This window comes from Phyllostomus discolor, chromosome 3 (assembly GCF_004126475.2).
Source record: "Phyllostomus discolor isolate MPI-MPIP mPhyDis1 chromosome 3, mPhyDis1.pri.v3, whole genome shotgun sequence".
Classification (NCBI taxonomy): Eukaryota; Metazoa; Chordata; class Mammalia; order Chiroptera; family Phyllostomidae; genus Phyllostomus; species Phyllostomus discolor.
The window spans coordinates 203,767,519-203,786,215 of NC_040905.2; the positions used below are offsets into that span (position 1 = coordinate 203,767,519).

General features: G+C 37.5%; 1 protein-coding gene across 7 annotated transcripts in view; it reads right to left on the reverse strand.

Annotated features, from left to right (window-relative positions):
• C5 (complement C5) overlaps positions 1–7,520 on the reverse strand; it is a 90,974-nt gene extending 83,454 nt beyond the window's left edge. For all 7 annotated transcript variants that reach the window (XM_036022156.1, XM_036022153.1, XM_036022151.1 and 4 more), the window contains exons 1-2: positions 7,388–7,520; positions 984–1,176 (exon numbers count right to left, since the gene is read on the reverse strand). In XM_036022156.1, the coding sequence (XP_035878049.1) occupies positions 984–1,176; positions 7,388–7,452 (258 nt within the window). In that variant the 5' untranslated portion in view covers positions 7,453–7,520. The remainder of the gene's footprint in view (positions 1–983; positions 1,177–7,387) is intronic.
• Positions 7,521–18,697: the final 11,177 nt, after the last annotated feature.

The following is an 18,697-nucleotide window of genomic DNA, read 5'->3' on the forward strand; positions in this document are numbered from 1 at the left end:
TTATTTAGATCACTTTCTCAAAACTGAGTAATGAGTATTCATTACCTCTTTTAGGACCTTTTATCCTTTACTATTTTTATTACAATGTTAAATATGTACAAACCTAAAACTAGGTATAATCTTATGTTTATGACTTTATATAATTATACAATCAAAATAAATTAAAAATGCTAAAGATATAATTATAATTTTAAACTATAAAATTTCAAATTTTAATTTCTTTCTTAAATAACTCACTTTTAAGAGACAGCGGTATAAATGAACCCCAGAGCCCCTTCCAGGTCTCATAGTGTTCGATTTTTCTGGTTCCTGATTTTTGAATTTTTACTGGAATTTAAAATAATATTTTATTATATCTATTCACTTGGGTGAATAAATACTAAGTATGGAAAATTCTTTTTAGTTACCAAAACTTTTTAATGAGAAATGAATTACAAGCATGTTTCTGACCCTGTTATATAATATCTTAATAGAAGAAAAAGTTATTTGATCAAGGTTGTTTTTTTCTATTAATCACAAGTTGTAAATGAGAGCTATTTTCAGTAATTAATAATTTATTCTTGGAAACTATAATTGTAGAATATTGGAATTTAAACAAATGTTCAATAGCATCCATGGCTTCCTGTATGTAATGCAGTACAGATCAATAGGCATATTCGTATTTTTCCTTCTTTATAACAATAATTTTGACAGAAAATAAGTATTCTCAATTCATTTTCAAATATTTTCATATCAGTACAATTTTATTTTCTAATAAGAATGTTACAATTTACATGCATTGCTCAAAAAACAGGCACAACTCTCCTAGTTAGAGGTTTCTGCTCCCTTTGTATTATTATTAGTGACTGACATACATCAGCTAACAATCGCGGAGGTATAATGGTATAAATGACCAAATCTCTATGTTTTCAATGTTCAATCTCTGAACACATTTTACTGAGGATATTCTATATATATAAAGAAATTAAAGGACAAATACATACCGTTAAGATTGCAGAGTTTTGGAATTTATTTTCTGTGGATAAAATAATAGATTGCGAAGCATAACTAAATTCTTTACCAGGATAACTTTTAATGGAGATTACTGCATCAAATGCTTCAGTGTACCCATAAACTTGAATTACAATATTTTCAGATGCTCCAATACGAAGTACTTTTGGTGCTGATATGACATACCTGTTGAAATGGGAAAAGAGAAGGATCAGGAGCTCTATATAACATATTTTGTTATACTTCTGATTTTTTATCTTACTTGATATATTCAATTTAAAATAGGCACATTTTCTCAACTTAAAAATAAATTTTTAATTAAAATTTATTTGTGATCTATGCTAATTTCAGCATAGTTTCTAAGAAGAAAGAAATAGCTTGAAATTAGGACTAAAAAAAATAGCACTGGGAATTTATTGAACATTTAGAAAGGCAGTAATAATACCTTCCCTGAGCTACTGCAGCACAGGAAGACTTAATGATGTTGACTAGAACATGTACATAGGGTCACTATCTTTGTCCAATGGACAAAAAAACAACATAGTTACCAGTGATTGAATTCCAGCTGTGCCATCTACTGGCTGAGTTACTGTGATGAATCACTAACCCTTCTCTGAGACCTCAGTAACTGTGAAACTATTACCTTCTTTACCAGGCTGAGATAAGGATGGAATGAGACCACGTACATGAAAACACTTAGCATGCTTAGTACTCAATAAATGTTAAGGTTCATTAATTTTACTAAATTATTAGGAAGGAAATAACCTTAGAAGTACTGGAGTTATACTAGTGAGTAGATTTTTTAAAAGGCCAGAATAAGAGTGATCTTGGGGGAATGCATTAAAAAATGGAAGTAGTTCTGGAACCTTAGAGAGCAAATGATCACAATCTTACAATAACAACAACAATGACTGAACACTTATCATGTATGAGGGTGAGTAGTAGCACTCAGTGTATAATTCTTTCAATCTTTACAACAGCCCAATGACTAGATACTATTGTTTTCTAACTGTACAAGTGATAAGAAGTTAATTTGACTAAGGTCACCTGACTTAGAATGAGGAAGGACTTTATACTCAGGTCTCTCTTTGTTGTCACGGATTAAATTGAGGTCAAAGTTACAAGCTTTGTTCACAGCCGCAGGCTGTTCCCGGAGTTTTATTTTGCATGTGATTTATACAAGAATGAAAGTGAATCTATATGTTTTTGAAATAAAAATTTTAAATGTGTGATTTTTTATTGTTTATTAAAAGAAAACCTACAAATATGATCTACGTTATTGATATTATCACAAAGTATATCATCTGAATAGTGAGAGCTGTTGTACTTATGCTATTACATAGAAAAATGTGTTTCAACCCAAAAGGTCATAATGATTGACTAATTTAAGAGCCCGAACAGTCAGCCCCTCACGCCAACTGGCAGAATTATTACAGGCTCCTGTTAACATTTTGACATTTAATAAGTCTTTTCAAATCACTAAGTCTTTAATAACAATGAAATTAATTTGGGAGCAATTAAATCCTTTAAAGCATTTGGCAGTTCTACATGACAACTAATTTGGAACCATTTACAGGCACATTGTGAAAGAGAGGAAAGGATCTCCAGACTTCCAAGCATCATCTGATTTCCCCATGTGCTTATCCAGGAATGGCAGAACGTGAGAAAACTTTAGCTTTGATGATAATAAGATACATTTACAGAAACTTTGCAATGTGCTCAGCTCTGTTTTAAGCACTTTATAAACTCACTGTGTTGCTACAACCACTCTGTGAGGAAGGTCTTATTATTAACCCCATTTTACAGATGAGAAAACAAATAATTAACTTGCCTAAGGTCACACAGTTTACAAGTTATAGAATTAGGAACTGATCCTGAGCATCCTATTTCCTGAGTTAACACTTTCAATTGCTTTACTACACTGAATTTAGACTTTTGCTAATCTGGAGAGGGGGAGTATTTTAATTTCAGTATACTTAGAAGTTTTGTATTTTGGGTTTAAGATTGTTTTAATTTTAAATTGTCAATATGGTTAGTGGTGGTGAAACATAAAATATTCAATTTCCAAGTCCCTAAAAGATTGCTCTGAAACCACTCTTCCTACAGACTTTGGTCCTTGCTGATTTATCAGTAGCACAATCTAATCTAAAGAATTTCATACTTTTCTTATTTTCTTTGCAGAGGAACAGGCCACTGAGCTTGCAGGGGGACAAAAAACGTCACTTTGGCCTCTACCTGAAATATTGTTTCCCCAGATATTTGTAAGGCTTGCTCCCTTGCCTCTGTCAAGCTCTGTATGAGTACTTTAAAGAACCTTATCTGGTCTCTGACTTCCGGCAAGATGGAGGAATAGGTGGGCGCACCGTAACTCCTCGCACAACCAAGAACAGAACCACAGTAATTTACAACAATGATTTGCAGTCATAATATCAGAACTGTCAGAGGATTTATCTAAATGGAAGTCGGACAGCCTAGAAGTTGAAGTAGACCCGTACATCCAGACTGGTAGGGGACTACGAGCCCAGCGAGCAGGCGTGGGCCTGGCGCGGGTCGCAGGCGTGTGTAGGTCGGGGGAAATTTGGCGCAGAATCCGAGCGACAGCAATCCGGGACGCAGGAGCGAGCGCAGCGGTGTAGCGGTGATCCCTGAGTACGCAAGCAGCGGCTGGGGGAATCAGTGGGGCAGCGACTGGGGATCAGGGCAGAGCTGACAGCCCAGAAGCCCAGGGAAGTGTCTGACTCCAGGAGAACGGAAGGGTCGCCATTGATCCCTCCTGTCCCCGCTCCCGCCCCTGCCCCCACATATAACGTCACAAGCTAGCGACTGGGGTGCCCAGCACCAGTGAACACCTAAGGCTCCGCCCTGCACCGTAACAAGAGCGACCAGACCGGAGAAAAAATAAATAAATAAGTAAAATAATAGGAGAGACGGGGAAAGACGTAAGATATGTTTCCAGCAGAACAGATCAGACCCCCAGGACTCATCCTTTTGAGTGACCAAGAAATAGCCAATTTATCAGATGCACAGTTCAAAACACTGGTGATCAGGAAGCTCACGGAACTGGTGGATTTTGGATCCAAATTACATGAAAAAATGCAGATTACCATAAAAGGGATGCAGGAAGACACACGGAGAAGAGCCAATTGTGAAAGGAAGGAATCTGAATCTCAAAACAACACAGTGGACCAGAAGGAAGATAGAATCAACCAAGCAGGAGAGCATGATGAAATAAGAATTCAAAAAATCGAAGAAAAGCTTAAGACCATCGAGGACACCTTTAAACGTTCCAACATCCGAATTATAGGGGTACCAGAAGGGGAAGACCAACAAGTGGAAAAGTTATTTGAACAAATAATAAAGGAGAACTTCCCCAAACTGGCAAAGGGAACAGTCTTCCAAGAAATCCAAGGAGCGCAGAGAGCCCCAAAGAAGTTGGACCCAAGAAGAAACACACCAAGGCACATCATAATTACATTAGCCAAGGTAAAAACGAAGGAGAGAATCCTAGAAGCAGCAAGAGGTAAGGGGACAGTCACCTACAAAGGAGTTCCCATCAGACTGTCAGCTGATTTCTCCAAAGAGACCTTACAGGCAAGAAGGGGCTGGAAAGAAATATTCCAAGTCATGAAAGACAAGGACCTACATCCCAGATTGCTCTATCCAGCAAAGCTCTCATTTAGAATGGAAGAGAAGATAAAGTGCTTTTCAGATAAGGTCAAATTAAAGGAGTTCATCATCACCAAGCCCTTACTTTATGAAATGCTAAAGGGACTTATCTAAGAAAAGAAGATAAAGAAAAGACATGTATAGTAAAAGGACAGCAAACTCACAATTATTAACAACCACACCTAAAGCAAAACCAAAAGAAACTAAGTAAACAACTAGAATAGGAACAGAACCACAGAAATAGAGGGCACAAGGGGGGGCTAGCAGTAGGGGTGGCAGGAGGAGAGAGGGGGAAAAGGTACAGAGAATAAGTAGCATAGAATGTAGGTTGAAAATAGATAGGGGGAGGGCAAGAATAGTACGGGAAATGTAGAAGCTAAAGAACTCATAAGTATTACATATGGACATGGACTAAAGGGGGGGAAGGTGGGTGGGAGAGGGGGCACAGGGGGGAGGGGAGTGAAGGGGGAAATGGGACAACTGTAATAGCATAATCAATAAAATATATTAAAAAAAAAAAGAACCTTATCTGTCCACATTTTTAAACGGTGCCCCATTATTTCTTTATTCTACTACTCTCCTTTACTTTTTTCCTTCATAGCATTAATAACTACCTGACTTTTCTAGTCATTCACTCATTGGTTCATTCATTTACTCATTCATTGGTTCATTCATTGGTTCACTCATTCATTCATTGCTTCTCCCACTAGATGCAAACTCTATACCATCTACTACATCCCCAGTGCCTATCACATGGTAGGTGCTCAATAAATTTTTACTGAATCGATCAATTAATTAAATGTATTAGTTTAATTGACTGATGACATTGTAAATGGTGCCCGCTCACTTTTTTGAGAGAAGGAAAGGCAATGCTTATTAAGAGCAAGTACAAATGTAGTAGAAACAGTTCAGAATCAGGGGACCCAGGTTCTAGTTGTAGTCCTAGTTGTACAACTTAATCTCAATCTCTTTGAACTGCAGCCACTTGTCTTTCAAAAAAGAATAAATAAAAGCTACTAAAGGTACTGGGGTGATTGAAGTAATGTAAGAAAATCAGGTTTATGACATTCTAAGTACACATTTATATTCACAATTTACATATTTGTACATATACATTTATGACAAACTGGAAAAAATATGGTAAAGAGGAGTCCTCCATACTAGTCCTGCTTCTGTCTCTCTTTAGCAGCATGACCTTTGGTAAGTCACCCCCGTGTCTGCACTTATCCTCGTATGGGAAATGAGTGGGTTCCATTAGATACTCTTCAGTGCCTTTTCAACAATGTTGAGGCAGGATAGTAAGAAGCTAGGAAAATTCCTGGGCAAGTAGAGTGGGGAAACTGAGATAAGAAAATCAAACAGGGCCAAACAGTGTGAGCAACTTACAGCCAGCAAGAACATATCTCCTCTAACCAAGGACACTTAAGAGTGAATGGCTTTTACCTCTCCTTCCTAACCAGAGAATACATAGCTTAAATCTTCCTTGCCTGGGACATAAAGAACAAAGAGTGGATTAATGTCATTTGTGCCAAGGACAAATGAAGCCAGGGAAGCAAATAACAAAAACACCATTAAAAGCTGGACAGGCCCAAGATAAAAGTGAAACAGTATAATGGACCAAAGAATATTTCCAAAACCCCTACATGTTCGTTGTGATACATAGCCTATTTATAAAATCCAAGTGGAAAACTATTGAGTAATTCTGCTAAAGCCCTCCCTTAAGATTCTTACAGGCAGGGGAAAAGATAAAAAGCCCTCAGAATGAAGACATAGCACAGGCTCACCCTAGAGCATGCCCATCCCCCTTCCTGAGCATGTGCATTTTATTTCCTTCTAAATTCCAAGGGTCCTAAGGAGACTTTCAACCAGGTAAGCAGTGAGCAGCAGCAGCTCAACCCAGGCTTACACCCTGATCCTGTCTCCAAGGCCCCCTTTTCCTGACTTCCAGGTGAGTTAACAACAGAATACCATTTTGGCTTATTCCTTTCCTATAACCTTTCTAGGGAGCCAGCAGAGTACTGCCCAGGCTCTCTCCTGCTACTTCTTCTACCCCAAGTCCTCCCTTTGTTTCACTGTTCCCAGCCTTAATAAATGTATTCTCAAAATCACCTGGACTTGTGTTGTGAAATCTTTCCTACTCAAAGTCAAGAACCCACACACTCCAGGCCAGCCTGAGGAAGACATGCTCCAGGCTGGTGCCTGTCTGGTAATAATGTTATTTCTAAATATGAGATCGCTATTTTAAGATACAATTTAAAATGCACAGTATGTTTTTAAATGCACAGTATTTTAATAACAACACTAAACATTGTGAAGAATGAGCTCATAAACATAAAAGTAAGTACAAGTTTTTCAAATCACTATATTAGAATTAACCCCCAAGTAACCATTGCTTTATTATGCACAGTATATAGAAAACACAGAGAAAACTATGCACTAAATATAAATAAGCAATAAATGACAAGAATGTTTATTATCTAGAGTTTATATAGTTCTTTTTCAAAGAGGAATTTGAATAATCACTTATGTAATTTAAAAAAATATCCCATAAAAGCTGCCATGTATTTAGCTATTCATCAAATCAAAATACATGACTTTCTCCTTCAGAGATGAGACTATTTACTTGGTAGTCTCAAAAGTATAATTTTCAAATTAACACAGACAACCAAATTTACGTTCCATTCATCACAACTAAGATACAGGAAAAATAAAGATGGATTCTTTTACTTACGTTTGTTCCTGTCCCCAGCTTTTCCCTAGGAAGATTAAAAAACAAAGTATGCCCCAAAGGCCCATGGCTGGAGACAGCAGTAAACCATGGGTATAATCTTTTTGAATTTACTCTCCTTTTAAATAAACTGAGCTTAAAGAATTTGAGTAAATTAGTTTACTGGTTAATTATTAACATCAGAAAGAGGGACTTCTAAGTAGGAAAAATAATACCAGAACTGAAACAACCTTTAATGCCCAGGTATAATGATAGGAGATGTTGTATAGGGATTTATACAACATCTATCTAGAATTAATTCCAGTGGAAACAAATAAAGGAATTCTAACGGGGGAGTGTGGCATTACGAGAAGCTTGAAGCTAGAAACCAGTAGGTCTCATTGCCTTTGGCCTTTCCTCTTTTGACCAGTGCAACTGCTCTGACCTTATATTGTCTGTGAGCATTTGGCTTAGACAGGACTCACTACATGGTCTTTCTAGAGCAGTCCTGAGCAGTAGGGTTGCTGGCACTGGCAATGGCCTAAGGATAAGCTGAATCTGCAAAGGAAGTCTATGGAACAGTTCCTTGGTCTATCCCAGTCTAGAGAAGAGGCTGAACACTGGGTGGAGGAGAGATTGTGACAGGCGATGAAAGAAAATGCCATGTTGAGCCTGCCAGCATCATTCTTTAGAAAATAAGTAACTAGTCAAATACTTTAGAATTTGGTAGGGAATGGACATCCCTCAATATCTATTAATTCATACACCACAGATACAAAATTTATATCCATTCAGACACAGAGTATCTTTCTTTTCAAAAAAATAAACTCATGTTATACCTTTCAGTGAGGATCTTAACATAAAAGCTGAAGAAAAACAAAGCCTTCAATAACAAATGAGTCTAGTAATTTGGAATAAAATACAATTTTACCTTTAAGATTTTATGATGTTTTATGTTTACTAAGAAACTTTTTTTTACTACCTTTCTGTTATTAGCACTCATTTCTACCTTAGTACATAATAAGTACCCTGTTTTAAAATAATAAAACAGGTTTCTCTAAACATTATTCTATAATTCAGGTGTTTTATGGTCACATTGGCATTCCTTGCCTTGAATTTATGTTTCTAATTTATCAATACTTTAGTACTGAATTCATCATGAAAAAAGGCACACAAAGGAAATTTGATACACAAATTTCACTAAAGGTGTCTCATGCATATATTATTAAAATGGTAAAAATATGTCACCATTGTTTGACCATCTAGCCCATTCGTTTCAAAACAAAACCTGTAAAATGATTAAACTGGGTTGTGAAAGATGGGTCAAGTTAAAACAAACAAAGTACTCTTGCCATCATTTTCGGGAAGAGATATTAGGAGAAAGGGAGAACACTCAAATATCATGGATAATATTTGTATATTAAGCTCAACTAACTAAGTGGCTGTTATTATAAAGTCAATATTGATAAGTGATATTGGGTTTTTTGGTAGAAAACTTTTCAAAAAATGATGGATCTCAAAGGTTCTTTGTAGAACCAAGTTCAGCAATTTATAGATTCTCAACGTTTCACTGACATTTTCATGGCTCTGCCTTTTAAACGTGACTCCGAGATGGATTCTTCTTTACATTTTAAACTGTTCCTTTGGCGAGTCTTTGGCTTTTATTCAAACCTGTATCTCTAAAAGAGGATAACTGAGGTCTGGCAGAAACTTTGGTGGTCACCTGAAATTCCTGCTAATGCAACCTCAACACTACCCGTAGGATTGAGCCCAAATGATTCTACTTGGTTTACAAGGCCACCTCCTGATCTGGGTCCCACTTCATTCTCCAGCCTCAGTGTTCCCACTCTTCACTGCAAACAAGAAGCTGAATTACTTGTTATTACCCCCTGAGGTCACCACCACATAAAGGTGCTCCTAGTACAACAAACAATCAACCAAGTATTATTACTACTATTATCAGTCTGTTTATATCCTTAATTGGTGTGTTATCAGAAACATGGTTCAGATGTGGGTCACTGCCACCAGCAGTGCTGAATGCAGTACACTCAGTTCTTTGACCATAACACTGAATGAAAGGGAATTTGGGGCATAAACTAGATCCAGTTGGGGGATCTTATAAGTGCGTATCTCTCATTAGTCACTTGTCTTCCTGTAGATTTATATGAATTTTAAAAGCCATTGAGCTACAAAAAGTTTATTGAGACAAAGTCTTACACACAAAATATATAAAACAGTGTGAGGCGGCCCTGCTGTTTGCCTGTCTTCCTGACAGGCATCCCCAGGTGGCCCTTGAGGAGGCTCAATGGGAAACCTGGGGTCCTTGGACACATGGTTTAAAAAACATTGACTTAAAGCACCAAACAACATCTTCCAAGTGTTCTTGTTTCACTTGGACCATTCCTATTACTTCCCTCTACCAACACCCCCAAGTCCAGCTTAAAATTAGTTTGTCAGTTGATCAAGTGGGAGGGGAAACCACTCTCTTTACACCTTGTGCCCAAGATCCACTGCTTTAGCTGCAAATTAAAATTCCTCTTTCAAGTGACTTCACAATCCTGTACCTTTATCTGATATCCAAGACCCTGGTATTCCAACATCACGTCAGGAATTCACACAGACTGCAGAGGCCTAGAAGAGGAAAATGGGAAGGTGGAATCTCCAGGTATGTACTCCAAAAAACCTTTTACATTAATGCCTAAAAAAACTAGTGTAGAAATGCTCTTTGCAGCATTATTTGTTAATAGCAAAAATTTGGCAGCAACCTAAAACAACAGAAAAATGACAAATACATTACTGTATATGCATATAATGGAATGTGATGTTAGCTGACAAAACAAGCTTGCAGAATGACACAAAGAGCGTAATAAAATTTATACAAGTTTAAAAACATACAGGGCAATGTTATTGTCTATAGATATTTACATTGGTAATAACAATATAAAAATACGGTGGTGAAAAGTAAATACTAAATCAGGACAGTAGTTTTATCTCAGAAGGGAATAGAGAATTGGGAGGTAGGAAGAGGTATACAGAGTGCTCACTCTATCCATTGCATTTTGTTTTAAAGGAACATCTGAAGTCGGTTTAGCACTATCTCACAAATAATTCAGTAAAGGTCAGTGGTAGTTATACTGGTATTTGATAGGTCAGTCTCTACTTTTCTAAAAGTTTGAAATATTTCATTTTTTAAAAAGTATGATTGGCAGTGAGGCAAACTTGAATTCTAATTCTGGCTCTATCTAACTTGCTATGTGATCTTGGACAACTTAATGAAACCTTGGAACCTCAATTTTGTCATCTGCAAAATCAAATAATAAGATGCTTCATAGAGCTGATAGTAGAATAAAATGAAACATGCATAAAGTCCTTGGCCCTGAACTTGAACCTAAAATAGCATGAATCTGAAAATGTTCACTATTATTATTATTGGTTTAAGACATATTCATCGTTGCCTACTCTTTATTTTTAACATGTGCATAGGATTGTAGCAATCAGTATTTAATACAGTTCTTCCCTCCTGCTTAGGAGTCTCAGGACTCTTAGGATGGAAGAATGTCATTGAGCCCAGCAGAATTTTGCATCCACTTCTTTTGTTTCTCTGTTTTACTGTCAATGAGAAGTCTAGGATTAGATGACTGACCTCTTAAAAGTCTAATTGCTACATCCTGACCGTCTGACATTCTTAGTGAGCAAAGGAGCACCAAAAGGTTCCCACAGACCAGATCCTTTTCGGAGGGCACTGAATTTTTTTTCTCTCGTTTATGGCATCGATTGCCGTTAGCAGATTATGTGTACTTTACCTTTTTATCTCATAAGCTGTAAAAGGTCTTTCCCCGGAAATGTCCTCCTCACTCTGACTGTTATGCAAGATGTTCTTGAAGCATTTTCTTACCTCCCAGGTATTGGTGTAGTAATTCCAAAAAAAGTCATAAATGTTAATTCACCATCTCAACAAGACCTATAAACTCCAGTGCATTTTAACATGTGCTATATGAGACTCAGACATAGAGGACATTTGCCCAGCTTTTATTGATCTTATGCACATAATGATAGCATACGTATTAGCTCCTAACATGTATCAGTTATTGCAATGATTAACTTTCATAAACTTTCTTTAATCTTCACAACCAATCTGAAGGATGTTATTACCCTCAGGTGACTGAGGAAAAAACTGAGGCTCAGAGAAAAACAGCAATTTGTCTCAGGGAACACAACTAGTAAATTGCAGAGATGGGGACTTACGTTGGGATCAGTAGGAAAAAGAGAGAGAGATACCAAACCAGGCTGAATGAAGTCTTACCTTCCTTTTAATACTTTCTCCTATTTTTCTGTAGTTGATTCTCCATTTTAAAAACTCTTGAAGAATTTGTAGCCCAGTCCACACATTTTAACCTTGTTTATGTACCACTGTACATTCTGGCAAAGGGCAAAGGTACAAGGTACAAATAAGTGTAAGTGAAGAACTTAGTCTGACTTATGTCTGAGTCTGTCTTCCTCACACGGTGATGCGGTAAGACTGGCTAAAATGACAACCAGGCAAATGGCAGATGGGGGAGATTACCTGAAAACACTAAAGGGAAGAGGCAGAGACCACAGTGGTTCAGATCCCAGGGTGGACGAATTTGTATTTTTAAGTCCCAAATGGTAACTGAAGAACGATCAAGAAGAAAGCTGTTGCTCAAACTATTCTTGTAAGTCACTGGGGTAGTGGCTTGGAGTAGCATGTCCCAAAAGGCCACTTCATATTATAAATCATTAATGGAACAGGAGAGGATTTCTGAGTAGAGGGTGTGGAAGAAGTGGAAAATATTAAGGCCAAAAGAGAAAATCGAGTGTTGATGATAGAATGCAGTTGAACACATTTTCTTCAGAGAAAAGAGTGACCAAATGAAAGGACCCACCCTCCCTTTGTCTCTCACTTTTACAACCTCACTTAGGTTATTCTTTCTGTATCCTACACCTTGTAACACATCAAGCTGAGCCCACTAAGGCCCTCTTTGGCTCCACTGCCCCACACTTTTTCAGACCACCTTACTTCTTGTTCTCCATGAGTTCTCTTATCTAATTCTAATACCTACTACTCACTCATAGGCATCCACCAATCCAGTGGCTAGATATGGTAGCCAGTCTCGAGAGAGCCCTCAATGCTCATCTCCCTGGTATTTATCTCTTTGTATGATCCCGTCCCATGCTGGGTATGAGGGTTGGTCCATTTGACCAACAAAGCAAACGTGAAGGTGACTTCCCAGGTTGGGTCACACAAGACAGTGCCGTTCCCACCTTGCTCTCTCTTGGCTTGCCTGCTCTGAGGGAAAGGAGCCACCGTGAGATAAGGACATTCAAGGAGCCCAGGGAGAGGTCTGTATGGGAAGGCCACCAGGGGGCTTCCTGCCTGAAGCTCGTGAGCCAGCCACCATGGAGGTAAACCCTCCAGCCCCAGTCCTGCCTATAGGTGACCACAGCCCAGCTAACATCACGACTGAAAACGGAGGAGAAACCCCAAGCCAGAATAACCCAGCTAAGCTCTTCCTGAATTCCTGCCCATAAAAACTGTGAAGATAATATATTTATTGTTATTTTAACCCACTAAGTTTAGGGGTAATTTTTTTTAACACAGCAATAGTTAACCTGTACATTAACATAGTTGTTTCTCTAAAGATGCAACTCTCACGATGGTTCCTTGCATTCACTGCCACCACCAACGGGCACTCGGGCACTCGCTCCGCAGTCATCGGCACCTGTACTTCAATGTGCAAGTGGACTTCAGCTTCTTCACGAACAGCAGGCTCACAGACCTACTGGACAGCGCCACCTGCTGCTCCTCACTTAACAGCACCCCAAAGCAGGCCAGAATAATTGGTGGCCACAGCCTGTGCTAGCTAACTGTGCTGCTTTTGTACAGTACATTCTGGATTCCCATTTTATGTTTCTTTTGAGAATTAGCTTCTTTACTTCCTGGAGATAACAACACCTGTCTTGCCTTCTTCACAGGAATGGTGAAATGTGATATCCTCGAGAACTGAAAATCATATAAACATGTAAGTTCTTATGCTTATTCTCTCTAGCATCCTGCCTTTCCTACTTTATCAAGTCTTTTCTTTCGGCCTATAAAGCTGAAAAGTCTTCATTAGTAGAAAATATTAAAATCTTTCATCCTTGGCTGGTGTGGCTCAGTGGATTGAGTGCCAGCCTGGGAAACAAAGGGTCACTGGTTCGATTCCCATTTAGGGCACATGCCTAGGTTGTGGGCCAGGTCCCAAGTAGGGGTGCATGAGAGGCAACCACACATTAATGTTTCCCTCTCCTTCTCTCTCAATTCCCCTCTGTCTAAAAATAAATAAATAAAATCTTTAAAAAAGAAAAAAAACCTTTTGAAAAAAACTGTCAGTGGGTTTTTTTTTCCAAAATCACTGTCAAACCTCTCAAAGGCTTAGTCTGCCCCCCTCAACTTGATATAATTTTTTCTTATTTACCCATAGGATTCTCCCCTCAGTCCCTAAAGCAGAGTGCTTCATGGATATCTTCATGTAAGTTAGACAGAAAGAAAAAAAGAAATGCATAAAATGACTGCCCTGCAGCGGAAGCCACTGATGGTGGTTGGCATGATTTGGCACTATCCTTATTTTGTAGACATCGGAACTGATGATCAGAAAGGATTAAAAAGAAGGAAAAAAGGAACAAAGGATGGAAAGGGGAAGAAAGGGGAAAAATGGCGAGAATCACATAGAAAGTAGCCAGGGCCACGTATACAATTTGAGGGTCCCAGTGAAAGATGAAAACGTAGAGCCATTTGTTCAAAAAGCAAGAAAAAAACTGTTGTTAAAAGTATTAAGATATAAAGTCTTTCCCTTTCTTCCATTGTGTCTCCCTCAACTTTTCATTCTGCTTTTTTGTTTTTTTATGTCATTCTACAAGGAAAATTAAAAATTTAAATTATTGTCACGAATTTTACCATTCATCTGTATATTACTCAATACCAGTTTAAATGTAAATATAAGAGTATTTAATTGATATGTGGAATCACCAAAACTACCCAATTTGTACTTAAAAGTTCATGCATGCATATATATTCTGCTCTTAATTTTCTGGTTCTAGTAAGATAAAGAAGTCCAGTCTTACCAAAGATAAACCAAAGCCAAAAAAATCAGGTAGTTTAAACTATATTTCAAATAAGCAACTTGTTGGTACAATGGGGTTAATCAACATCAGTAACACAGATATCCTTCTCCCCGTGATGACAATCATCAACTCTCTGGAAAGCCTCTTTTTCCTCCAATCAGGGATCAATCTCATCTTTCTGCTCCTGCAGTGATGCCCTTATTAAAGCACATGTGTTATTGTCAATGTATGAGCTCCATAAACGCAAGTCTTGACCTTGTTTGTCTGTGTAAACTCTCCTCTACCCCCAGTGCCTTTCACATAGTGTTTTATAAGTGTTAGTTAAGTTGGAATTTTTTTGCTTGTTTAGCATCACTCTGGTATTTAGCCATTCTCTTTTATTCAGTGTCCAAAATATGAGCATAAATCTCAAACTTTCATCTAGGAAACACACTTTCTAGTTATTAGCTACAGAAAATAAGTACCTCACAAAAATAAGAATTAAAACAAAGGGAAGTTTTAAACTTTCCATCTCTTTAAAGCTACAATTTGCAAATAATACTTTTTTTGACTCTTGACAGGACTGTCTTTTCCTCATGCCCATTTAAGGGATGCTAGGTTTCACAATCCTGTTTATCATGCATTGCTTCACAGGCTGCTTGATTCAATGGGAGAAGGATGCCCGTCAGAGAGAAGGGAGGCTAGGCTCCAGCGTGACCAAGGCAGGTGGTGAGGGACCAGCGTAGAAGGGCAAAGCGAGTGTCTCATTGATCTGTCTCATGGGTGTCAGAGAAAAATGACCTCTAGATTACTAGAGAAATGACAGAGCAAGGACTTTGTAACTACGAACAGTGTGCAAATGAGTTGTTAAACAATTCCAAAGTTGAGTTTAATTGCTTCAGAAGGTATTTCATTGGATTTACTGTTTCAAATTTTTACACGTGTTTGCTTTCATCTCCTAATTATAAATACCTCTGCCTTGTCATGAACTTTTGGGCAGAAAACATGACTGAAATAGCTTAGTAACAAATTTACATAAGAGCATACAAGTTAATGTTCCAGTAAGCTCCTATGACAAGTGAGCAGAAGGAGCCATATATAAGTAAACTATCAGTACAATTAATATGAATATTTCCAAAATAGGAGGTATACTATGTTTTCCCCAAACATTGTAATTTTCTAAACACAGCATTGATATTTAGGGCTGATGGGAAGGAGCACTGGTTTGGGGTGCAGAGTTATCATTTTTGTTCTTAGCCTGGACAAAGTAGTGTGAGAACCTAGACTAGTCTGCCCATTTCTCTGGGCCTGACCCTCCTCACTTGGCCTTGTTTTTAGATAAGGGGATCAGACTAGATGATCCCTAAGAGTGTCAGAGAGCCATGAATCTTATAAAGATATCGTCTAATCCTATCCTCCTACAGGATTTGCCCCTCTGCAGAATTATGACACGGAAACAAGGTCCAGACAGATCCTGGACTGAACTGAGAGGGGCCAGAACGAGAGCCCCAGGTCTTTGGCCTTCTGTCTCCCAGTCCACTTCTGTCCACCACCCCTCACTGCCCCATCTTCATTTTAAATGAATTTTTAGTCTATAAAACTATTGAGAACAATTTTCAAAAATATACATTTGAAATTTCAGTAATTGATGAGAAATTACCATGGTTTTTAATCTTCAAATATGCAATTCCTGGTGTTGTGAAGTCCTCTTTGTATTTAGTTTTAATTGTCCATAAACCATACCTGTGAAAGCAAAACATTTAAAATTTTAGGTATCACTAAATAATATTTCTTTAATTCACCTAACGACTGTAGCTAATATTCAAATGAGCATGTATATAGGCTAAACACTGTTCTAAGTGTTTTACATGTATTATATATTAACCCACTCAACCCTTCAAAATCACAATGGAATAAATTACATTACTATTCCATTGTGTCATCAGAAAAATAAGGCCCAGAGAGATGAAGTAACTTGCTTAGGGACACACAGCACATAGGTGGTGGAGTTAGGATTCAAACTTGGTTATTCAGGCTCCAAAACCCTTGACCACAAATCCATGCATAGACAACCCTGACAGCAGCCTCAGATTTATGCACTACCTAATTAGTACATTATTATCTGGAGAATGTTTTTAAAATCATAAACAAAAATATCCATTTTAGGAAGAGTTTAAACATGCCGAAACTTATTTTTATGTTACTGACTCATCCTCTAGTATATCATGGCATATGTTGGAATGTTACTAAACATACTCTACAAATATTTACTTGCTCTCCTTTCTTTTTTCAGCTTCTTTAATAAAGTTAAATTAAATGAGGTATTTTAACAAAGCATAGGTCTCTTTGAAGCATATATACTGGTAATAAGTATAATAATAATAGTACAAAAATGGAAAAGAGGAAATAAGCTATTTCTATGAGTAACATTTCTATGTCTCACTGGAATTAGGTTTGTATAAATATGAAGTAGATTCAGGTAAGTTAAGGTGTATATGGTAAGCCATAGAGCAACCATTAAGAAAATATAGTGAATTGGCCCTGACTGGTGTGGCTCAGTGGATTGAGCACCCGCCTACGAACCATAGGGTCACCAGTTCGATTCCCAGTCAGGCCGCATGCCTGGGTTGTAGGCCAGATCCCTGACAAGGGGCACATGAGAGGCAACTGCACATTGATATTTCTCTTCCTCTCTTTCTCCCTCCCTCTCCCTCTCTAAAATAAATAAAGAAAATCTTTAAAAAATTTTTTTCTCTAAAAACAAAAAAGAAAATACAGTGAGTTAAAATGCTAACCCTAGAAAACATTCATTTAATGTTTAAAAAAAACTGCAAGGGAGGAATAGAGAAAAATATTTGGAGTACAGAGAAACAAAAAAAATAAAGTGGCAGATATAAGTTCAGACATATCAATAATAACATTGTATGTGAACAGATTAAGCTTTATAATCCAAAGGCAGAGACTGTCATCCCAGGTTAAAAAAACAAACAAACAAACAAGGTCCAAATACATGCTGTCTACAGGACACACACTTTTGATCCAAAGATACAAGTAGGTTGGAAGTAAAGAAAAAAAGTCTTCCATGAAAACAGAAACCATAAAAAATGGAGTGGCTACACTATATGAGACAAAATAAACTTTTAAAACAACAAAAAAGTTAGTAGAGATAAAGAAGGATTTTATACTACTAGAAGGATCAATCCTTTAGGAGGACCGAACAATTATAAACATACATATACCTACAAACAAAGCTCCAAAATATGTGAAGTGAAAACTGGCCAAACTGAAGGGAGAAATATAAATTAAAAGAAGAAATAGACAATTCAACAATAACAGCTTCAATTATGGACAGAACAACTATGCAGAAGATAAACAAGGAAACAGAAGACTTGAACGACACCACACATCACCTAGCCATAAAGGACATCCACAGAACACTTTGACCAACATCAGCAGAATACACATTTTTCTCAAGTGCACATGACACATCCTCTAAGACAGACCGTATGCTAGGCTATAACTAACACAAGCCTTAATAAATTTAAAAAGATTAAAATAATACAGAATATGTTCTATTTCTTTTTTATTATTGAATTAATCCGGTGACATTGGTTCACCAAATCATACAGGTTTCAAGTGTACAGTTCAGCAAAACATCATCTGCACACTGCGTTGTATGCCCACTGCCCAAAGCAAGTCTCTTACCATCTCTCTTAGGTTCCCCTTGCCCCACTTCCTCCTACCCCCATCCCCCTTTTCTCTTTATCACCACCCTGTTGTCTGCGTCTATGTGTCAGTCTGTTCCATGTATCTATGCCTCTGTTTCTATTTTGTTCATCAGTTTATTTTGTTCATTAGATTACACATATAAGTGAGATCATATGGTATTTGTCTTTCTCTGACTGGCTTGCTTCACTTAGCATGATAATCTCCAGGTCCATCCATGCTGTCGCAAAAGGCAAGATTTCCTTCTTTTTTTACAGCTGAGTAGTATTCCATTGTGTAAATGAACTTTACAGTGGAGTGAAATTAGACCTTAATAATGAAAGAAATTTGGGTAATTCACAAATCTGAAAAAAATAAATATTCAGTCAAAGAAAGAAATCACAAGGGAAATTAGAAAATACTTTAAGGTAAATGAAAACGAAGACACACATACCAAAACATATAGGATACAGCTAAAAGCAGTGCTTAGAGGAAATTCTGTAGCAATAAACACCTACATTAAAAAAG